The 19,218-nt window shown below is 48.8% G+C and overlaps 1 protein-coding gene across 4 annotated transcripts in view; it reads right to left on the bottom strand.

The window, feature by feature from the left end:
- The window catches only part of Tcf7l1 (transcription factor 7 like 1), a 162,651-nt gene extending 148,371 nt beyond the window's left edge, over positions 1–14,280 (bottom strand). The window contains exons 1-3 of one of the 4 annotated variants that reach the window (XM_029478326.2): positions 13,711–14,280; positions 13,563–13,626; positions 13,212–13,339 (exon numbers count right to left, since the gene is read on the bottom strand). In XM_029478326.2, the coding sequence (XP_029334186.1) occupies positions 13,212–13,339; positions 13,563–13,626; positions 13,711–13,953 (435 nt within the window). In that variant the 5' untranslated portion in view covers positions 13,954–14,280. The remainder of the gene's footprint in view (positions 1–13,211; positions 13,340–13,562; positions 13,627–13,710) is intronic. The other 3 variants (XM_021164537.3, XM_029478327.2, XM_021164538.3) reach the window with 3 other exon arrangements.
- Positions 14,281–19,218: the final 4,938 nt, after the last annotated feature.

The raw sequence follows: 19,218 nt of genomic DNA, 5'->3' as shown, positions 1-19,218 counted from the left end.
GATGCACCGCCATGTCCAGCTCCCTGGCAGACGCGACTCTAAACCAGTGACACACTGAATCACTCCCCAGAAAGAAAAGAATGAGAATGAGGGAGACAGTAGACCAAAGAGTTGCTGCTCTAGGATGGCAGAGAACAAACGCCCATAATAGTTCATCCTAGCCTGACATTGAACCCCTCTTGGTCCCAGAAGGTGTCTTCCACTTTTTAACATCCTAGTCAACAGTAGCTATTACAGTTTTGTCTTATTTTGTTTTGTCTTTTGAGACAGGGATTCTCTGTGTAGGCCCAGCTATCCTGGAACTCTCTCTGTAGATCAGGCTACCTCTGTCTCTGCCTCCACGGGTCATGGGAACACCACCACTGCCCCAGCTACAGTGTTTTGGTTTGGTTTGTTTTCTGATGGAGCTGAGATTGAACACAGAGCCTTGAGCCTGCTGGGCACGCCACGCTCCCATAGAATGCTACATCTGCTGTGTGCCACTTTTTTTCTTCTTCTTCGAGACAGGGTTTCTCTGCATAGCCCTGACTGTTCTGGAACTCACTTTGTAGACCAGGCTGTCCTCGAACTCAGAAATCCGCCTGCCTCTGCCTCCACCACTGCCTGGCTTCTTTTTTTTTTTTTTTTTAAGTGCATGTTTTGTTCTTAAGTGTCTCTCTGTCTCTGTCTCTCTGTATGTGTGTATCTGTAGGCATGTGCATATGTGGCAGTCTGAGGACAGCTTTCGGAATTGGTTTTCTCCTTCCACCTTCTTGAAACAGTGCCTTTAAGTTCCTGTGACTGCATACTGGCTAACTGAACCTCAAACTTCCTGGGCATTTCTCTGGTCTCAGTCTCCCATCCCCTGTAGGAGTGCTGGGATTACAGATGCTACTGCCTCGGACTTTTTACCTGGGTTTTGTTGATTCGACTCAGGTCATCTAGTTTGCAGGCAAGCAAATACCGGTCAGTGAGTAGAGTCTATCTCAGCCCCTCCCCGTACTCCAGAGTTTGGGAACCCCTCTGTGAGGATGATGAGCCTCTCCCACTGCTCTCTGACAAGCATATCGTTACACAAATACTGAGGCTGGAAAACATTAATAGAAGTGCAAAGTGTTTCCATTTCACAGTGAAACACTCCCACCAGCGCTCCTCTACATTACCCTACTTAGAAAACAGTTTAAGAAGATACTCGGGAGGCTGTAGAGACAGCTCAGCTGACTGACTGCTCTAGCAGAGCACCTCGGTTCAATTCCCAGCACCCACAAGGCTGCTCACAACGGCCTGTGACTCCAGCTCTAGAGAATTCAAGGCACTCACTCACACAGACGTGCATGCAGGCAAAACACCTGTGTCAATAAAAATAAACAATTTCAAAAGAATGCAACCACATTTAATTCACACAACACAAGGATGCTCACAGACAGAAGAAAGCAGGGCTAGGTCTGAAGTAGGAAGTAGGCCACAGGCCAGGTCAACAGATGTAGGCAGATGAAACGGGGCGCAGAGCACAGAATAAAGAAAGATTAAGGCAGCAATTAACACCACCTCTGGAGCTGTAACAAGATCTGCTGGAAGACTCCAACCACCCAGAAAAGGAAGCATAGATCCTGTGGGCCAACTTCTTTAATCCTAGCACTGGGAAAGCAGAAGCAGGTGGGTCTCTGTGAGTTTGAAGCCGACCCGGCCTACATAGAGAGTTCCAGGCTAACTGGAACTATACAGTGACACCCTGTCTCAGCCAGCGGCACCTGAGGAAAAGGGATAGAAATACCACTGGGGAGAAAGGATGCAGAAGTTGCTCATTGCGTGCATTCCATTGCTTTAACTTTTGCTCCAAATGGCATCTTCACTTTTTATTTATTTATTTTTTGGTCGACTTTTCCTTAGGGGAAACTGAAGCCGACAGGAACCAGGTCCCTCCCCTCCCCTCAAGGCTCTAGCTGCTGGACTCCAGGGCTCCAGCTCAGGGCTTCCTGGAAGGATAATAGGCCATTATCCTGTCGGTGCCCGGAGTCTAACAGATCCCAGGAACACTGAAGGTGCCTACAGGGCTACTTTTTCCTTTTTCTTTTTCTAAAAAAAAAAAAAAAAAAAAAAAAAAAAAGCCGGGTGGTGGTGGTGGCGGTGTGCACCTTTGATCCCAGTACTTGGGAGGCAGAGGCAGGAGGATTTCTGAGTTCAAGGCCAGCCTGTTTTACAGAGTGAGTTCCAGGACAGCCAGGGCTATACAGAGAAACCCTGTCTCGAAAAACAAAAACAAAACAAAATAAAACAAAATAGCGCTGATATTTAAATATTTGTGTTGCCATGTGTGGGTGCTATATTTTAAATAGAGAAGTATTTTGTGGTGCACTTTCTCTGGGGTATGAGGGTCACATCCCAGTGATGGAATTCCAGTCTTGTGTGTATTCATTCCCATCTAGCTGTTTGCTTTGGGCAGGTCAATCATCACCTGAACTTACTCACTAGGCCTAACATCTGGACTTGCAAATTGATCTGATGTGCACACTGCTCACTCCTACCTCTTGTGTATCTTGTGTATTCCTTTCTTCAGATCCACCTCTCTCTCTGTCTCTGTGTCTCTGTCTCTCTCTCTCTCCTTCTTTGAGACAAGGTCTCTCTATGTAGCCCTGGGTGGTCTGGAGCTCACAGAGATCTGCCTGCCTCTGCTTGCCTTGCAGGCTTTCCCACACATTTTCTGCAGTTGGTTCTACAAGTCCTGGCTCCATTCACCTTAAGGGATCCAAGATACTTAACCTCACTGATATTCATGACGAGGTGGCACTTGTCTTTAACCCTAGTACTCAGAGGTAAGAGGCAAGCATATCTCTGAGTTCAAAGCCAGCCTGGTCTACAGATCGAGTTCCAGGAAGGCCAGGCTATTACACAGAGAAACTCTGTTTGGAAAAATAAAAACAAACAAACAAAAAGATTGCAACTGTCAGGTCTACAACTTCGTAAGAATCACCGAATTCTATGAACAGTAACCCAGTAGCAATCTTCCCCTGGCACTGTGGCTTTCAAGGACACCACCTGCCAGTGGTCTGAAAAGTAAAGGCAGGGCTGGTGAGATGGCTCAGTGGGTAAGAGCACCCGACTGCTCTTCCGAAGGTCCAGAGTTCAAATCCCAGCAACCACATGGTGGCTCACAACCATCTGTAATGAGATCTGGCGCCCTCTTCTGGAGTGTCTGAAGACAGCTACAGTGTACTTACATATAATAAATAAATAAATCTTTAAAAAAAAAAAAAAGAAAAGGCAAAAAATGCTGAACTTTGGGGGCCTGAGAGACTCTTGATAGTGCGTCCTGCTCTCCCAGAGGAACCAAGCTCCATATTGAACATATTACAACTGCCTATAAATCCAGTTCTAGGAAATCTACCACCCTCCTCCTAGCCTCCTCGGGCACCTGCACATACACGCCATAATACATTCACATAGACACACCATCATAAAGTAACTAATATAACTATATTTATCTTAAAAGGAAAAAACATGGAGCTGGACGTGGTGGCGCACGCCTTTAATCCCAGCACTTGGGAGGCAGAGGCAGGCGGATTTCTGAGTTCGAGGCTAGCCTGGTCTACAGAGTGAGTTCCAGGACAGCCAGGGCTATACAGAGAAACCCTGTCTCGGGGGGGGGGGGGGGAGGGGAGAACATGGAACTTCATGATTTCTAATTTCAAACCATAACACACACATAGAAGGACACCTGTATCTCTCCTGTGAGTCCTAAAGTAATCACTGTGTAAATATCCAGTACCTATTTCTTTAATAATTAGTTAGCGCTGTAATAGTCGGTCATAGAGACGTGAGACTGGTGGTTTATTTGGGCAGTGCATAAGCAAAGCAAAGGACTTAGCCAAGCATTTTATAAAAGGCACCATCAGGAACTGCTGCATTCAAGCTTGGTCTCTCAGGGCTTGGTTTGTTAAGCCAACCATAGTGTAATCCATACTTCGCGGAAATCAGGAAGGCTTACCCCTCCCGGGCTGCTCCAAGCCAAAAAGACACACCTGCGTGCACTTCCGACCCTCACTGACCTCAACAAGGAGAAAGCCGTCTCCAGCTTCCAAATGTCAGTAGATAATGGTTTTTTCCGCAGGTGGTGAAGTCCCTGGGCAGCAGGTTAAAGGTTACTGACCCCACGGCAGCAAAGTCCTGGTCAGACGGCTTCCAGCCACAGACTTACTCACCTCTGACTAGACTAGGGATTGTATGTAAGGCTGACCCGAGTCTACCCCATCTCGACCCAAGCTGATAGTCATATCAGAATTTCTGCACTGAGAAGCAAGCCAGCGCCCTTTTCCAGAGAGGGTCGGTGATACCAAGCCTGTGTGTCATGAGGAGAAAGGAAAAAGGTACAGACTTTGGACCCAACCTCGTGCTCACTCGCAGTGGCCAGTGGTGTGGTCTTGTATGACACACTTGACCTCTAGAAGACTGTTTGCACAGCCGCAGAATGGGATGAACAAGTACCTACTTCCTACTGGATCAGAAACTATGGAAAGCCCTGAGATTTTAGAAGCCATTGCCAAGAGCTTCCCAAATAGGGTGAGATTGTTTACGCCCTTTCAAGAAGAGCCCTTTGCTACACATTTGCCAGCAATGAAGTATCAGGACAAACGCGGGGGTTTGGGCATTTGTTTGTTTGTTACTTGAGGGTGGGATTTTGAGACTGGAGAGTTGGCCCAGTGTTAAAAGCACTGGCTGCTCTTGTAGAGGACCTGCGTTCAATCCCCAGCACCCACACCGGCAACCATCTGTAACTCCAGTCCCAGGAGACCTGATGCCCTCTTCTGGTCTCTACAGGTACTGCACACACATAGAGCACACATGCATTCATATACATTAAAAAAAAAAATCAAGAAATTAGAAGAGTCTTTTTTTTTTTTTCTTCAAGACAGGGTTTCTCTGTATAGTCCTGGCTGTCCTGGAACTCACTTTGTAGACCAGGCTGGCCTCGAACTCAGAAATCCGCCTGCCTCTGCCTCCCAAGTGCTGGGATTAGAGGTGTGCACCACCAATGCTCCGCTAGAAGAGTCTTAAAGTAGGCACGATGGTGTGTGCCTTTAATCCCAATACTCAAGAAACAGGGAGGCCAGTCTGGTCTACAAAGTGAGTTTTAGGTCAGCCAGGACTACTACATAGCTTTGTCAGAACACAAAAGCAAAACAAAAACTTTAGATGATAAACACAATGAAATGGAAAGATTGAGGGTTTTGAAATTTGCTTTATAACCTTAAGGTTCTCGAATTAAAGTAACAAAGGCCACCTTTATGTCACTTGATGCACGGCAGGAAGAAAGTTAGTACCTGAGAAGATGTCCCCAGAGCAACTCCAGAATTGGAGTCCCTTCCCTTCCCTTCGTGCTCTGCTCATTGCCAAGTGGGGAAGTGAACACTTTGCGCTCATCCCTAAATCTGACCCAGTGTAGAAGACAGAAAGATTTTAGCTTAAACGCAGTTGTTTTAGTATTGTGCCCACTGTGAATGAAGCCCTGGGTTATCACATCATGACATAAACCAGGTCTAGTAGCACTCGTCTGTAATCACAACGTTCAGGAGAGAGAGGTGAGAGGGTCAGAAGGCTGGCCACAGGGGCCTGCAAGGTGGCATAGAAAGGTGCTTGCTTCGAAGGCTCACAATCTGAGTTCAAACCCACGTTAAAGGTGGAAAAGAACCACGTCCGTAAAGTTGTCCGCTGACTTCCATACACACACTGGGGTACTTTCCACCCCCCACACCTAATGCACACAAGCAATAATCATTTCTAAAAGTTTTAGTGTAATATCAGATGTGTTCACTTTACCTTTGAGAAAATCTCCAGAGACTGGATTGCAGCATGTGTGGAATGTTAAATAATAAAATAAAAAGACCAACTGAATTCAAGGACCCGCCCTGCGGTCAATTCTCCCTTGACTTTACTGAGCATAAAAAGGCCAGCCAGGGACTGGGGCAGTGACTCTGCTCCTACAGAGGGCAAGTTTGTTCCTGGCACCCATGCTGGACTGGTCCCGACCTCCTACAACTTCAGCTGTAGGAGGGACTGTCACCTCTGTCCTCTGTGGGAACCTGCAGTTATGTGCACATATACACATTTAACTTAATTTAAAATTAAGACAAATCTTTTTGGAAAAGTCCATCTGGTGGTGCAGGGCAGGACTCAGCCTGATGCCTATCAAGGCCATCTTTTCGTTTTCTTACATCCTCACCTCTGGGTGGAACTGGTCTCTAGAACTGAGAGGATGCCTACAAAGGGCATCTGCTATCCATGAGGGAAGAAATTTGCCTCTCTGCCAAAGCCCTCATCTCCCTTTCTCCCCCACTCATCTTGAGTCCTGTCAGACTACCCACAAAACAAGCTTTGTCTCAGCAGCCTCACACCCTTTCTCCAATAGGCTGTAGACTGTAGCTCTACCCAGTCCCCCTCCTCCACAGCCAGCCTTCTTTAATGGGTTGATTAAAGCCTTGTGTTTCTATCACCTTTCAGGTAACCCTAGGTAGAAAGTGAACTGTGGGACTGGAGAGATGGCTCAGCACTTTCAAGCACTGGCTGCTCTTCCTGGGTTTGGTTCCCAGCACATACGGGACAGCTTACAAACACCTGTAACTCCAGTCCCAAGGGACCCTCTTCTCAATTTCCAGGGTACCAGACATGCCCATGGTACACCTACATATAAACAAGTAAAACATTCAGACGCATAAAAATAAATCTTAAAAAAATAAATAAATAAAAGAAAGAAAAGAAAATGAGCCGGGCGGTGGTGGCTCACGCCTTTAATCCCAGCACTCGGGAGGCAGAGGCAGGCAGATCTCTGAGTTCGAGGCCAGCCTGGTCTACAAAGTGAGTTCCAGGACAGCCAGAGCTATAACAGAGAAACCCTGTCTCGAAAAACAAAACAAACAAAAAAAAAAAAAAAAAAGAAAAGAAAAGAAAATGAAGTGTGGACGATCTAGCATTTCTTTCCCTTTCAGGCTTCTCGAAGTCCCTTGCCGGTGAGATCCCCATCAGCCATTGCCTCCTCCTCCTCTCCCACACCCTTCCCTCTTCTCTCGAAACATCCCCCATGAACCCACGGTGTCTCTTCTCCGACACCGAACAGTTTCTCCTAACGAGAGCCTCTCACAGCCTGTTTGAGTTCTGAGGTTGCCAAACCATTCGGGGCACTTTTGTCCAGAGCCAGGACAGCAGAGAGAGAAGGCCAGTCAGTGTCCCACCTGCCCAAGGAACTTCCTAACTCATCCAGGCTTAGACACCAGCAGTGAACTGTGGCAGCAGCTACCGAGGTCATCTGGGGACCACACCTCCCTCTTCTCACACTGAACCTTTCTGTCCTCTGACATAAAAGCCCTTTCCCCTCGGTCTGGCTCTGGTGAGTCTCCTGCACAGTCTAGCTCCTCCCTGCCCTCCTATCTCAGCATCTTGGTAAGCAGGGGTAGGAGGTATATAAGTCACACTATTTGGGTGTCACTTTCTTTGTGTTGCTAGAACTGGAACTCAGAGCCTCAGGGACCTTAGGCAATATCTCTCTCAGCAGGCACATCCTCAGCCCCGTGAATAACTTGAGGGTTCTCTGCTGCCTCTTGTGTAAGAACAGATGTCTTTCTTTTTTTTTTTTTTTTTTTTTTTTTTTGGTTTTTTTCGAGACAGGGTTTCTCTGTGTAGCCCTGGCTGTCCTGGAACTCACTTTGTAGACCAGGCTGGCCTCGAACTCAGAAATCCGCCTGCCTCCTCCTCCCGAGTGCTGGGACTAAAGGCGTGCGCCACCACGCCCGGCCAGATGTCTTTCTTAGCATTCAAGGCTTAACGTGCCCCTAATCACTCTAGGCAAGTAGCACGGAGTAAGTTCTACTACAGCTATGGCTTTCTCTCCCTCCTTGTGTTTGGTCTCCCTGGCTTCTATCTCAGGATCACAGTGGCGATCATAAGTAAATACACCACGGATATTTAATTTTTTTTTTATAACTAACAAGAATCACTTTGAACTAAAACAAGCTGGTCATGGTAGCCTAGGCCTGTAACCCCAGCACTCAGAAGGCTGAGGCTCGATGATTGGCTTGGGTTTGAGGAGAGCCTAGTGTGAGACCAACTAGAGCTACGTTACAAGACACTGCCCTCCCTATATGCCACCCCCCAAGTCACACACAACAACAACAGCAGCAGCAGCAGCAGCAACAACAACAGCAACAGCGAAGCACGAGTTCCAAGGACGAGTTTAAAGCTACCTCCTCCACTGGCCTTCCTCGAAACACACTACTTCAAAGCAATTCTACCAAACTTCTTAGTCTAAAAAATGCCTCGGTAACCGAGACCTATCTCCTTGCATCCTTGTAAAACGCCAATGTTACTGTTTTCTAACTGGAGTTTGGCATCTTTTAGGCAAAAGATCTGGCCCTAATGCATCTTATCTGCCACCGCCCCTTAGCACCATCCAGGATAAGCACTCAACACACGTAGGGCTAAGAAGTCAAGGAGTTACAGATTAATCTTCAGTATCCCCAGTGTAGCAAATGAAAGTCATCTCCCAGCAGAACTAGAGTGCACCCTTCTTATGACAGAAGGTTTCCAGTGAGCAGCTCATTTTCACTCCACAGTTTCACTGGTTAACCATTTCAAGCCGGGCCAGGCAGTGGCGGCGCACGCCTTTAATCCCAGCATTTAGGAGGCAGAGGCAGGTAGATTACTGAGTTCAGATTTCTGAGTTCAAGGCCAGCCTGGTCTACAGAGTAAGTTCCAGGACAGCCAGGGGTGTACAGAGAAACCCTGTCTCAAAAAACCAAAACAAAACCAAAAAGAAAACATTTCAAGCTGGTAGGCTGTAGAGATGGCTCAGTGATTAAAAAAACTGGCTGCGCTTTAGAGAAGCCAGGTTCCATTCCCAGCACCCACACGGTGGGTGGCTCACAACCATCTGTACCTCCAGTTCTAGGAGATCTAAGAGCATTGCACATACATGGTGCGCAGACATACATACAGGCAAAACAGCCATGCACAAACAAACAAACACGGCAGTTCTTGTCAGTTTACTGCTAAGGCCGAAATGCTATTAATGGTCCTACATGTGTGTGCACATGTGTATTTGGCTGGATGTGTTTATGTGTGCGAGCACATGTAAACATCAGATTGCCTTCTCCTTGAGAAGTCCTAGAAATGAGATCAATGGAGAATGAGGTTAAGCCATAGGTTTCTAAAATTATAACAAGGCAACTCAGATATTCCCTGCCAGATCCACCTACCCAAAGACAAGTCTGACAGGACTCAAGCCCACCTCAGGCTTAAAATCAAACGTCACCCCAGCAATCCAAGTGCCAAAATTTCAGTAACACAGCAGGGCACTCCCAACAGCCCACTCTATACAAAAAGCCCTCATTAAACTCAAGAGTTATATTTAGCAAAAATGGAACAGAAGTTATATTTAGAGGAAATGACTTAAAAGAATTTTACCAAAAACAGCATGTTTAGACTGATCTGCAAAAGGAAAAAAAAAAAAAAGTTTTTAGATTGGCTAGATGGCTCCGCCGGTAAAGGCGCCTGCTGCCAAGCCTACTGACCTGAGGTTGATCCCCAGGACCCTGTGGTAGGAGGGAACTGACTCCTACATTGCCCTGGCCTCCTCCCAAATTAACAAATGAAATGTAACAAAGTATATGAATCATTTTTTTTAAAATAGAGGATAGGTTTCCCTTGGTTGTTACATAAATTCCCCCGAAACAGCCTCCTGTGTGTGCTCAGAGATTTGTGTGTCTGGAGAACAGGAGGTGGCACGCTGAGGAGGTCGGCCATCCTCAGAAAGACCACTATAGAATACTTACAGGTCAGCACACCCCTAAAGCCCAGGACTGTCTCACACAGAAGTGATCTGGACAGACTGGCAAAGATGCGGGCTTCAGGACAGTGATCCCTACACATCATGCTCAGGGCCTCTCCCCAGACATGCATGTCCCTTTCCTAGCCGTTATTGACATTCACGCTGTGGTCACAAAGTGCTCTATCAGTATGAAGCTGTCCTGCAGAACTGCATCCAAGACTGTCCATTTGGCTCTTCTCTACCTAAATGATATATTTTTTGACATCCACTCTATTTTGTTTATATTTGTCTTGGGGACGGGCTCTTCCTAGGTAGCCCAGGCTGTCCTCAGACTTGCGGTGACACTCCTGTCTGAGTCTTTGATGTTCAGGGATTATCAGCCAAGTGCCACCCTGTGTGGCTTCATTTACATTTTCGTAGCAAAATTGTAGTCAACAATTTCAGAATAGTCCTGTAACCTGCAAAGTCTCTCCTCTAGGATGAAGGTAGAGTCAGAGCGTGGTGGTTAATGCCTGTGATGTCATAAGAGGATCTAAACAGTTCAGGGCTAGCCTGGTCTGTATAGCAAGTTCTAGGTCAGCCAGGACGACAGTGAGACCTTATCTCATGTTTCCAAGTACTAGGAATAGTACAAACTGTGGCAGCTATTCCCTTCTCCACACGCCTCGGGTTCCCCGGGGGCTCGAAAGAAAAGCACACTCATAGTGACACATCTGTAAACCTAGCACTCAAGAGGCTAATCCTCCTTAGACAGGAGGATCCAAGTTCGAGGCCAACCTGGACTAGAATGAGACCCTGTCTTAAAACTTGTCCCCTTAGCCCAGGGAAAGGTGACCTCTCCCCTCAAGGGTCTCAGGCAGGAACCATTTCCTGGCATCCCAATGGAGCCAGAGGAGAAAACAGAAGAGGTGACCCATGGAGAAGGACAGCCTGACTGCACAACTGTCCAGCAGCAGAGATGCCAGTGATGAGGGCTTTGGGCTCCTGTCTGAAAAGCCAAATGTCCATACGTAACTCAAAAACACTGCAGCCAGCATCCACTTCGACTCCTGGTTTTGTTATGTCCAGAAATCTAGGACCGCAAAGAAATGGTACCCCCACTTTTTTACGTATAGGCCTAAAACAATAAAGCTTACAGGTGGATAATTTAAAGGAGAAACAACAAGACCTAGAAAGCAAAAGACAGATGGAGTCATCTAGTCCAAGAATCTTCTTCCAACCTGCTAGCTCCTGTCTTACCCTCAACTCTACCTCACTGGGAAACAGCGGAGGTCCAGTCTTGCCCGGATGACCATTTGTGTCCCATGAAAATCATATTAACTACATTGATATGATCATCGAGAGGAAAATTATCATTTCAGCCATATAGTCCAAACAAGTGCTTAAATGGGTCCTAAGCTGCTCTGCTTATTGGCCATGCATAGTCAAACTAGAAAGAGACTTTCCTGCTACAAGAGTGAACTTTGTAACTGAGCAAGGCAGCATGTGAGAAACACCAAACACTGAGAACTTACGATTTTAAGATTTTAAGCCATTCATCGGTGAGATAAGATATAGGCATGGGGATGAGATGGGAGTCAAAGTCCCCAAGCCAGTGGGCTAAGAGCCAGCGAGATGACTCTGTGGGTAAAGGCCCTGGCCAGCCAAATCTGATGATCTGAATTGGATTGTGGGGGACTCACACAGTAGAAGAGAATCCAACTGACTACCAAAGATTGTCTTCTGTCCCCCACGGAGGTACTAACCCTGGCGTAAGCCTCAGATACACCCAAGTGTACACACACACACACACACACAAAAGAAAATGTAAAAACTTAAAAGAAATGAGTGTGTAGAGGAAATCTCCAGTTAAAGGGCTAAGTCGTATTTGGGATGTTTCTGATGACGTTTAACTTCCTAAGACCTGACTCAGAGCTGACATATATGCATAAGTGGCTCCTAATGACAAAAACAGAGAAAATGGCACTAAAGTGGCTTAACAGACACACATACAAAGATATGGGAACTCCCTGCACCTGCATGGGCAGGAAAGCTGGGGGTAGTCCCGAACACTGGCACACACCTTCACCTTGAAAGAGCAAAAGCAAAGCCCTAGGTCAATATCCACTTTCAAAAGGACTTCTTGGGGTACCCTGAAGTGGAGCAGGCCCAAAACTGTGAGGGTCTTTCTCCACCCCAGAGCAAAGGCAAGCGGTGTGGGTGTGGTTCTACGCCCTTCTTCCATCCATCAGAACCCAACCCCTAAACCCCCAACCCCTAAACAACATCCACACACACACACTACAGGAACTGTGGAGGCCATCCTGCTCCACCCAGTAAGGGCCCGAAATGACAGCAGGAACGACCCATTCAGCGCCCAGATCTTCCATGGCCGCCCTTGAGTATAATCATATTTAAGATGAACTTTTATTCGAGCTCAGTTCCCTCAGGGATGCACTCCCGAACCAACCAACTCTGAAAAGCTCTGTGCGACGCAGAGACGAAGAGCAAGCCGCCGCACAGCAGGAGGGTGTGCACCCAGGATTTACCATCCAACCCAGCATCCGCACAGGAAACTTGGATGTGGAGTAGCGGCTCGAAGGCCTGGCCAACCCCGAACTGCACCCCTCTTTTCGCAGGGGAGAGAGGCGGGAGCTCCGAGCGGGAGAGGGGTGAAGGAATCCGCCCTCATTTGCACATTGTCTGGGGCCGGGTCAATTTGCTTAATCACCGCTCTAAATGCCAGGCACACAGCACACAATGCGCTCCCATTAACAGGTTTAAAGTGTCGCAGCGCTCGCTTTAAATGAGAAAAGCCCGCAACAAAAGGGGGAAAAAGCCAAGTAAGAATGCCTTGGGTCGCCCTCCAAACCATCTCAGAGGAGTTTAAAACCCAGAGTTCTGCAGAAAAATTGAGGCCCTGGCGTGAGGATTGGGGGTGGGTCGTGAATAGTCCACACAAAATAAGGAGTTTGTACAGCTCACAGCAGCCCAGGGAACCCGCAGGTCAGAGGACATCTCAAGTCAGGATCCTCCAGGCCCTTGCCCAACTTTCTCCCTTGCCAAGGGGAAAGCTGACCAATCTCCAGGAAGGAAAGCGAGACACCCCCCCCCCTCAAACACACACCCCCCCCACCTCCAAAGGCAGGCACAAATCCAAGTTTTCCTTTGGTGGGAGCAAGGAATTTGGGAGGCTGGGAAGACCCACCAGGCCGCAATCTCCCAAAGGCGAGAAGTTAAAAGAACTTTACTTTCATCCCGTTACTGGCCAAAAGCAGTCTCATACTAGGCCGCCACAGGGGAGTTTGACTCCGCAAACAAGTTCGGCCCAGGATCCGCTCAGGCAGGAGGCCCCATCCCCCACACCACGGAAAGCCCAGGGGCGCATCCCGCCGGGCCCGACGCCCACCGGTCCCGGCACGGCCGGATTGACACTTACGGTGCGCGCTCCACCAGGAGACAGGGGTCCGTTGGAGAGGTATGGGCTGCTCAGGTCTGGAATCATTAGGAAGGGGTACCCAGGATACGCAGGTCCCTTAAAAAAAGCGCCATCCTGGGGCCTTCTCACTGCGGACAAAACCAAAGTGGAGTGAGGTCAGGGGTCCCCCAGACAGAGTAGCTATCTGGAGCTCGGGGCGGGAATCTGGAACCCGAGCGCCCCTCGAGTGAGCCCCAGAGTGGCTGCTGCAGCGATGGGAGGAGAGCAGGGGTTCCGCCACCCGGACCGTGGAGACCCGTACGGCCAATCACTGATGGCCGGAGAGTGGAGACTGACGGAGAAGGCACTTACCTTCGGCGAAATAGTCGCGCGGCTTCTGGAAAGCGTCCCGGGCGGGCTGCGGGCGCCTCTCCGCCTGTGGAGGAGACACAAAGGCGAGGGCGGGTGAGCGGGAGCGGGACCCGGGTCCCCCAGGGGCTGACCCTAGGAATCCCCTTACCTCGGAGTCCGAGCTACTGCTCTGATTCTCCGATTCGTTGACCAGGGACGACTTGACCTCATCCAGATCCCTCTGCGCCGAAGCGCTGTCGCTGCTCGGCTCTTGCTCTTCGCCCCCCTCGTCCTGGAAGGGGATCAGCTCGTCGTTCGCTCCGAGGTCGTCCCCTCCACTGGTTGCCCCGGCTCCGGAGCCACCGCCTCCCCCGCCGGCGCCGCCACCGCGGCCACCACCGAGCTGGGGCATGGTGGGGCCACGGGCCGGGGCCGCTGCGCTCGGAGCCCCGCGCCCTGCCTGGCCCGGCCCGGCGCCCCTCCCTCCCTCTCGCTGGCCCGGCTCCGATCGTTTGGCCGCTGCAGCGACAAAGTTTTGACAGGGCGTGGCTCCGTGGGAAGCGGGCCCAGCACCGCCCAGCCGGGGCAAGAGACACTCGGCTCCGAATCGTCCCGCAGCACGGAACCTAGGACTCCCAACTAGCCGCCGCCACCGCCGCTGCCTGCTCGGCCCGGGCGTCCCAGCGCCTGGCCCGCCGGGGAGGGGCGATGGGGAAGGAGGGAGGGACCGCCCGGCGGGGCAGGGGGGCCGGAGGGAGGAGCCCCGGCTGCAAGCTGACACCCGCGCCTCTCGGAACCAGGCGAACTGCAGCGCGCGCACGCACACTCGTATTCACACTCGCGTCCTGCTCGCTTGCACCTTCCGGGGACTGCAACTACCCTTCTCGTGCGACCACCCTACCCCTCGAACTTATCCAGATCCCCTCCAGTGATCTCCATGGCTACCCTGGGAAGTCCTTTCTCGCACCCCGCCCTCTAAGCCCGAGAGTCTGGCCCGCACTCCTTCACATCCCCTAACTTTCTTTGCAAACAAGCCCCAGAACTCCGCGCGGGTTCCCACTCCGCTCCCACCGCACTGGCAGGCAGCACTGCCCCCTGCGGGACAGCCGAGGACTCGCAGATCCGCCGAGCACAACCACTCAGCCTGCAGAGTACAGGATCCCATTAGCTCTTCTACTCAGCCAGATTTTGTGACACTTCGAAACAAGTTGAGCGGTCTTCCGTTCCCTTTCCTATGGTGTTCCAACGCATTCCTGTCCCCAAACTGTGTTTTTGATCACTTCCTCTTAGTAAGGAACTACTGCAACCTTGAAGATCACGCTCTCTCTCTGAAGCTGGGGAAGAGGTGTGAAATTCAATACTCACTGTCTTGGGTTCAGACGGGATTTTAACTGTCTTGATTTCAAGAAGAAATTATCACCCAGAACTCCCAAAGCTGATTAGGAAGCTGCCGTGATAGCCCACAAGCACCATAAGCAAATTACCTGACTAGCTTCATAGGTAAAGAACAGACTTGAGAGAGCATTTGGGCGCTAACAAGATGGCTCAGCAGGTACTGTGTCTTCAAGCAAGCCCTGTGTCTTCAGTTCCATGTCCCGTACCCACATGGTGGAAGTAGAGAACAGACAGACTTCCACTCGTCCTCTAGCTTCTACGTGTGGACCATGCCATGTGCACTCATTCCCTCACAAGTTAGGTATCATTTAAAAGATGGAGATGGTAGAGTGTGTATTTAGCACTCATGAGGTCCTGTGTTCAATCCTCGGGGGACTAGATAGACTCACATATCCTCAGTCAGCTGGGGAAGGGGGAAGTAACGCCACTTGGAGTCATCCTCCATGGGGACATTGGTGACAACATAAATTTTAAAATCAGTCTAAGCCGGGCATGGTGGCGCACGCCTTTAATCCCAGCACTTGGGAGGCAGAGGCAGGCAGATTTCTGAGTTCGAGGCCAGCCTGGTCTACAGAGTGAGTTCCAGGACAGCCAGGGCTACACAGAGAAACCCTGTCTCGAAAAACCAAAAAAATAAATAAATAAATAAATAAATAAAATAAAAAATCAGTCTAGAAAGTCAGTATGAGCATAATTTTAAATGTTTTAAACACAACTTAAAGCCAGGTATGGTGGCCTGTGCTTTTAATCCCAAAACCTGAGAGAGGAAGCAGAGGCCAGTGGATCTCTGTGAGGCTGAGGCCAGCCTGGTCCACACAATGAGGTACAAGACAACCAGATCTGCCTAGAGAGACCCCTGTCTTTAAAAGCAAGCAAGCCAGCAAACAAGCAAGCAAGCACAACTTACACATGAGGCGTTTTCTAGAGTTGCCTTAGGCTGGACAAAGTTACAGCTTTAAGAAGGGGGTGACGGGGCTGGTGAGATGGCTCAGTGGGTAAGAGCACCCGACTGCTCTTCCGAAGGTCCGGAGTTCAAATCCCAGCAACCACATGGTGGCTCACAACCATCCGTAACGAGATCTGGCGCCCTCTTCTGGAGTGTCTGAAGACAGCTACAGTGTACTTACATATAATAAATAAATAAATCTTAAAAAAAAAAAAAAAAAAAAGAAGGGGGTGACGGAGACAGCTACAGTCCATCTGCAGCTTTCTTCCCACAGAACCCACAGCAGGGAACTGGGCGGGTTGAGCCCTGACTTAGATGGACCAAGAATGGGTTTAAAGAAACACCATTAAGGCAAAGATTAGTACATATAGATTTCAGTGTCTCATTTAAAAACATTTTAGGGGTTGGGCAGTGGTGGCACATGACTTTCATCCCAGCGCTCAGGAGGCAGAGGCAAGTGGATCCCTGAATTCAAGGCCAACCTGGTCTACAGAGTGAGATCCAGGACAGTCAGGGCTACACAGAGAAACCTGTCTCAGAAAACAAAACAAAAACTAGGTGACAGAGGCATGGCAGTGGCAGTGATAGCTTAGGGCTAGTCCACTGAGCTCAGAGCTAAGAGTGAGTCTAGAGCCTGAGTTTGGTAGTTGCTGCTCTCCTGTAGCCTACCCCAGGCCTCCTCCACCCTTTGGTCAGAGTACTTCAGCACACACCCTCCCTCATGTTATTGTATGATATTTTGCAGAAGGTTTGTTGTTGTTGTTGTTAAAATAATTGTATAGGAGGAATCTATGGAACTCTTATTTAAACCACTTTTCCTGTGGTGTATAAACATATGAAAAGCTCATTGCATTAGTTCTCTATGGCCACTGTGATAAATCACTACAAACTTGGTCGCCTAAAAAGAGAAAGATGTTCTTAAAGGACAGTAATCTCTCTATTGTTGTAGAAATACAAATTAGTTTTACTAGATAGAAATTAAGCTGTTGGGGGCTGGAGAGACGGCTCAGTGGTTAAGAGCACCGTCTCTTCTTCTTCCTTTTTTTTTTTCTTTGTTTTTGTTTTTCGAGACAGGGTTTCTCTGTATAGCCCTGGCTGTCCTGGAACTCACTTTGTAGACCAGGCTGGCCTCGAACTCATTAATTCGCCTGCCTCTGCTTCCCGAGTGCTGGGATTAAAGGTGTGTGTCACCACGCCCGGCCCGACTCTTCTTCCTGAGGTCCTGAGTTCAATTTCCAGCAACCACATGGTGGCTCACAACCATCTATAATGGGATCCGATGCCCTCTTCTGGTGTAGCTTCTGGAGACAGCTACAGTGTACTCACATACATAAAGTAAATAAAATCTTAAAAAAAAAAAAAAAAGGAAGGAAGGAAGAGAGAGAGAGAGAGAGAGAGAGAGAGAGAGAGAGAAAGAACTTAAGATATTGACAGCTGGGAAGTTCAATGTTACCTTGATGGTAGAGAGCTTGTTTAGAATCTGATATCCTGACTTGAATCCCTAGTACTGCTGAAGAGAGGCAGGGGCGGGGTAGGAATGGAAGAGAAGGGTAGGGAAGGAAAGGGAGAATAAGGAAGAGAAAGAATGAGCTGATGGAACCATATGGCCTCTGAGGGCTCCAATGAGCCTCCTGCTAGCTTCTAGGGCTGTTGATACTCTATTTTGAACTATACCTTGCTAATTTCTGTTATCTATGGTCACACTGGAGTCCTGAAATGGCATTTGGAGACCATTCCAATAACTCAGCATCGTCTTTCTGCCAGGCTCCAATCCTTAACTGAATCAAATCTTGAAAGACCGCTTGACCTCATTCCTAGGCTCTGGGGATTAGGCCATGGGCCTGTCTGTCATCTTTGGGAGTGAGCTGTTGTCAGCCTACCACACCTGTCAACTTGGAAGAAATACAAATTGAAGCAACACAGAATAGAATTTTCTCACCTATCAGATTGGCACAAGTAGAGAAGAAGCGTAACACCCAGTGTTGGCCCCTGGACGCAGAAGCACACAGGGCTCTAGGCATGGCGTTGTGTAAGCTTTCTGAAAGGAAGTTTGGCAGTGCCTTGGAAAATCTTTAAAAGTGCAAATGCTTTGACTCATCCTTGTACTTCGAGGATTCGGTACGGAAGAAATAAACTGGAAGAGAGTGTTCACCATGATGAAAAGCTGGAAACAATTTTTGATGCTCTTCAATTGTCACATCAGATCACAGTGCAAACCATTCAGGAGAACACTCTGACCTTGTGCAAATATGTTTGTCAGTGTCCAAAGAGACTGATAACATTGGGAAAGTAATACATTTTTTAAAATGTGGACGACAGGCATGATGGCACATATGTGTATTCCCAGCTCTCTAGACAAAGAGGCAGGAGGGTTATAAATTCAAAGCAAGAGGCTAGCTTGGGCTACATAATGTGTTGAAGGCCAGCCTGGGCTATGTAGTGTGAAAACTTGTCTCAAAAAATAAATAAGCCAGGCATGGTGGCACACACCTTTAATCCCAGCACTCGGGAGGCAGAGGCAGGCGGATTTCTGAGTTTGAGGCCAGCCTGGTCTACAAAGTGAGTTCCAGGACAGCCAGGGCTATACAGAGAAACTCTGTCTCGAAAAACCAATAAATAAATAAATAAATAAATAGGGACTTAAGAGATTGCTCAACACTTAAAAGTTGTACAGAGGACCCAAATGTGGTTCCTGGCACCCACAATAGCAGCAGGACTTCCTGTGATGGAGTACCAGGGGATTCGATACGGTCTTCCAGCCTCTGTAGGCATCTGCACATACATGCACACTGCCTTTATCTCCGTGTGCTAGCTTGCCTGCATTATCCAGTGGTGGGGATCGGAGGACTTCCCTGAAGGTTGGGCACGCCTCTATCTATTACCTGACCTTACCCCAGCCCTCTGCATGGGCTTTAACACTACAACCAACAAAGATGTTTGTCTCAGTTAGGGTCTTGATTGCTGTGATGAAATACCAAGACCAAAAGCGACTTGGAGAGGAAAGGGTCTGTTTCCTTCACAGTTCCGTGTAACAACAACATCAAAAGCAGCAAGGCTCAGGAAGTCAAGCAGGGCAGGCACCTATAGGGAGACAGAGGCCAAGGGGAGGTGGTGGGTGCCTCCCTGGCTTACTCTCCTTTGCTTGCTCAGGCTGTTTTCTTATAGAACCCCTAGAACCCAGGACCACCTGCGGGGGAGGGGGGGGAGGGAGTGGCCCCACCCATACCAATCACTAATTAAGAAAATGCCCTACAGGCTCACCTGCAGCCCAAAGTTTTTGTTTGTTTTGTTTTGCTTTTTAGGACTAGTGTTTCTCGGTGTAACAGCCCTGGTTGT

Source organism: Mus caroli, unplaced genomic scaffold (genome assembly GCF_978045245.1).
Source record: "Mus caroli unplaced genomic scaffold, Mus_caroli_1 scaffold_7, whole genome shotgun sequence".
NCBI classification, from domain to species: Eukaryota; Metazoa; Chordata; class Mammalia; order Rodentia; family Muridae; genus Mus; species Mus caroli.
This window is presented reverse-complemented; position numbering and strand designations above follow the sequence as displayed.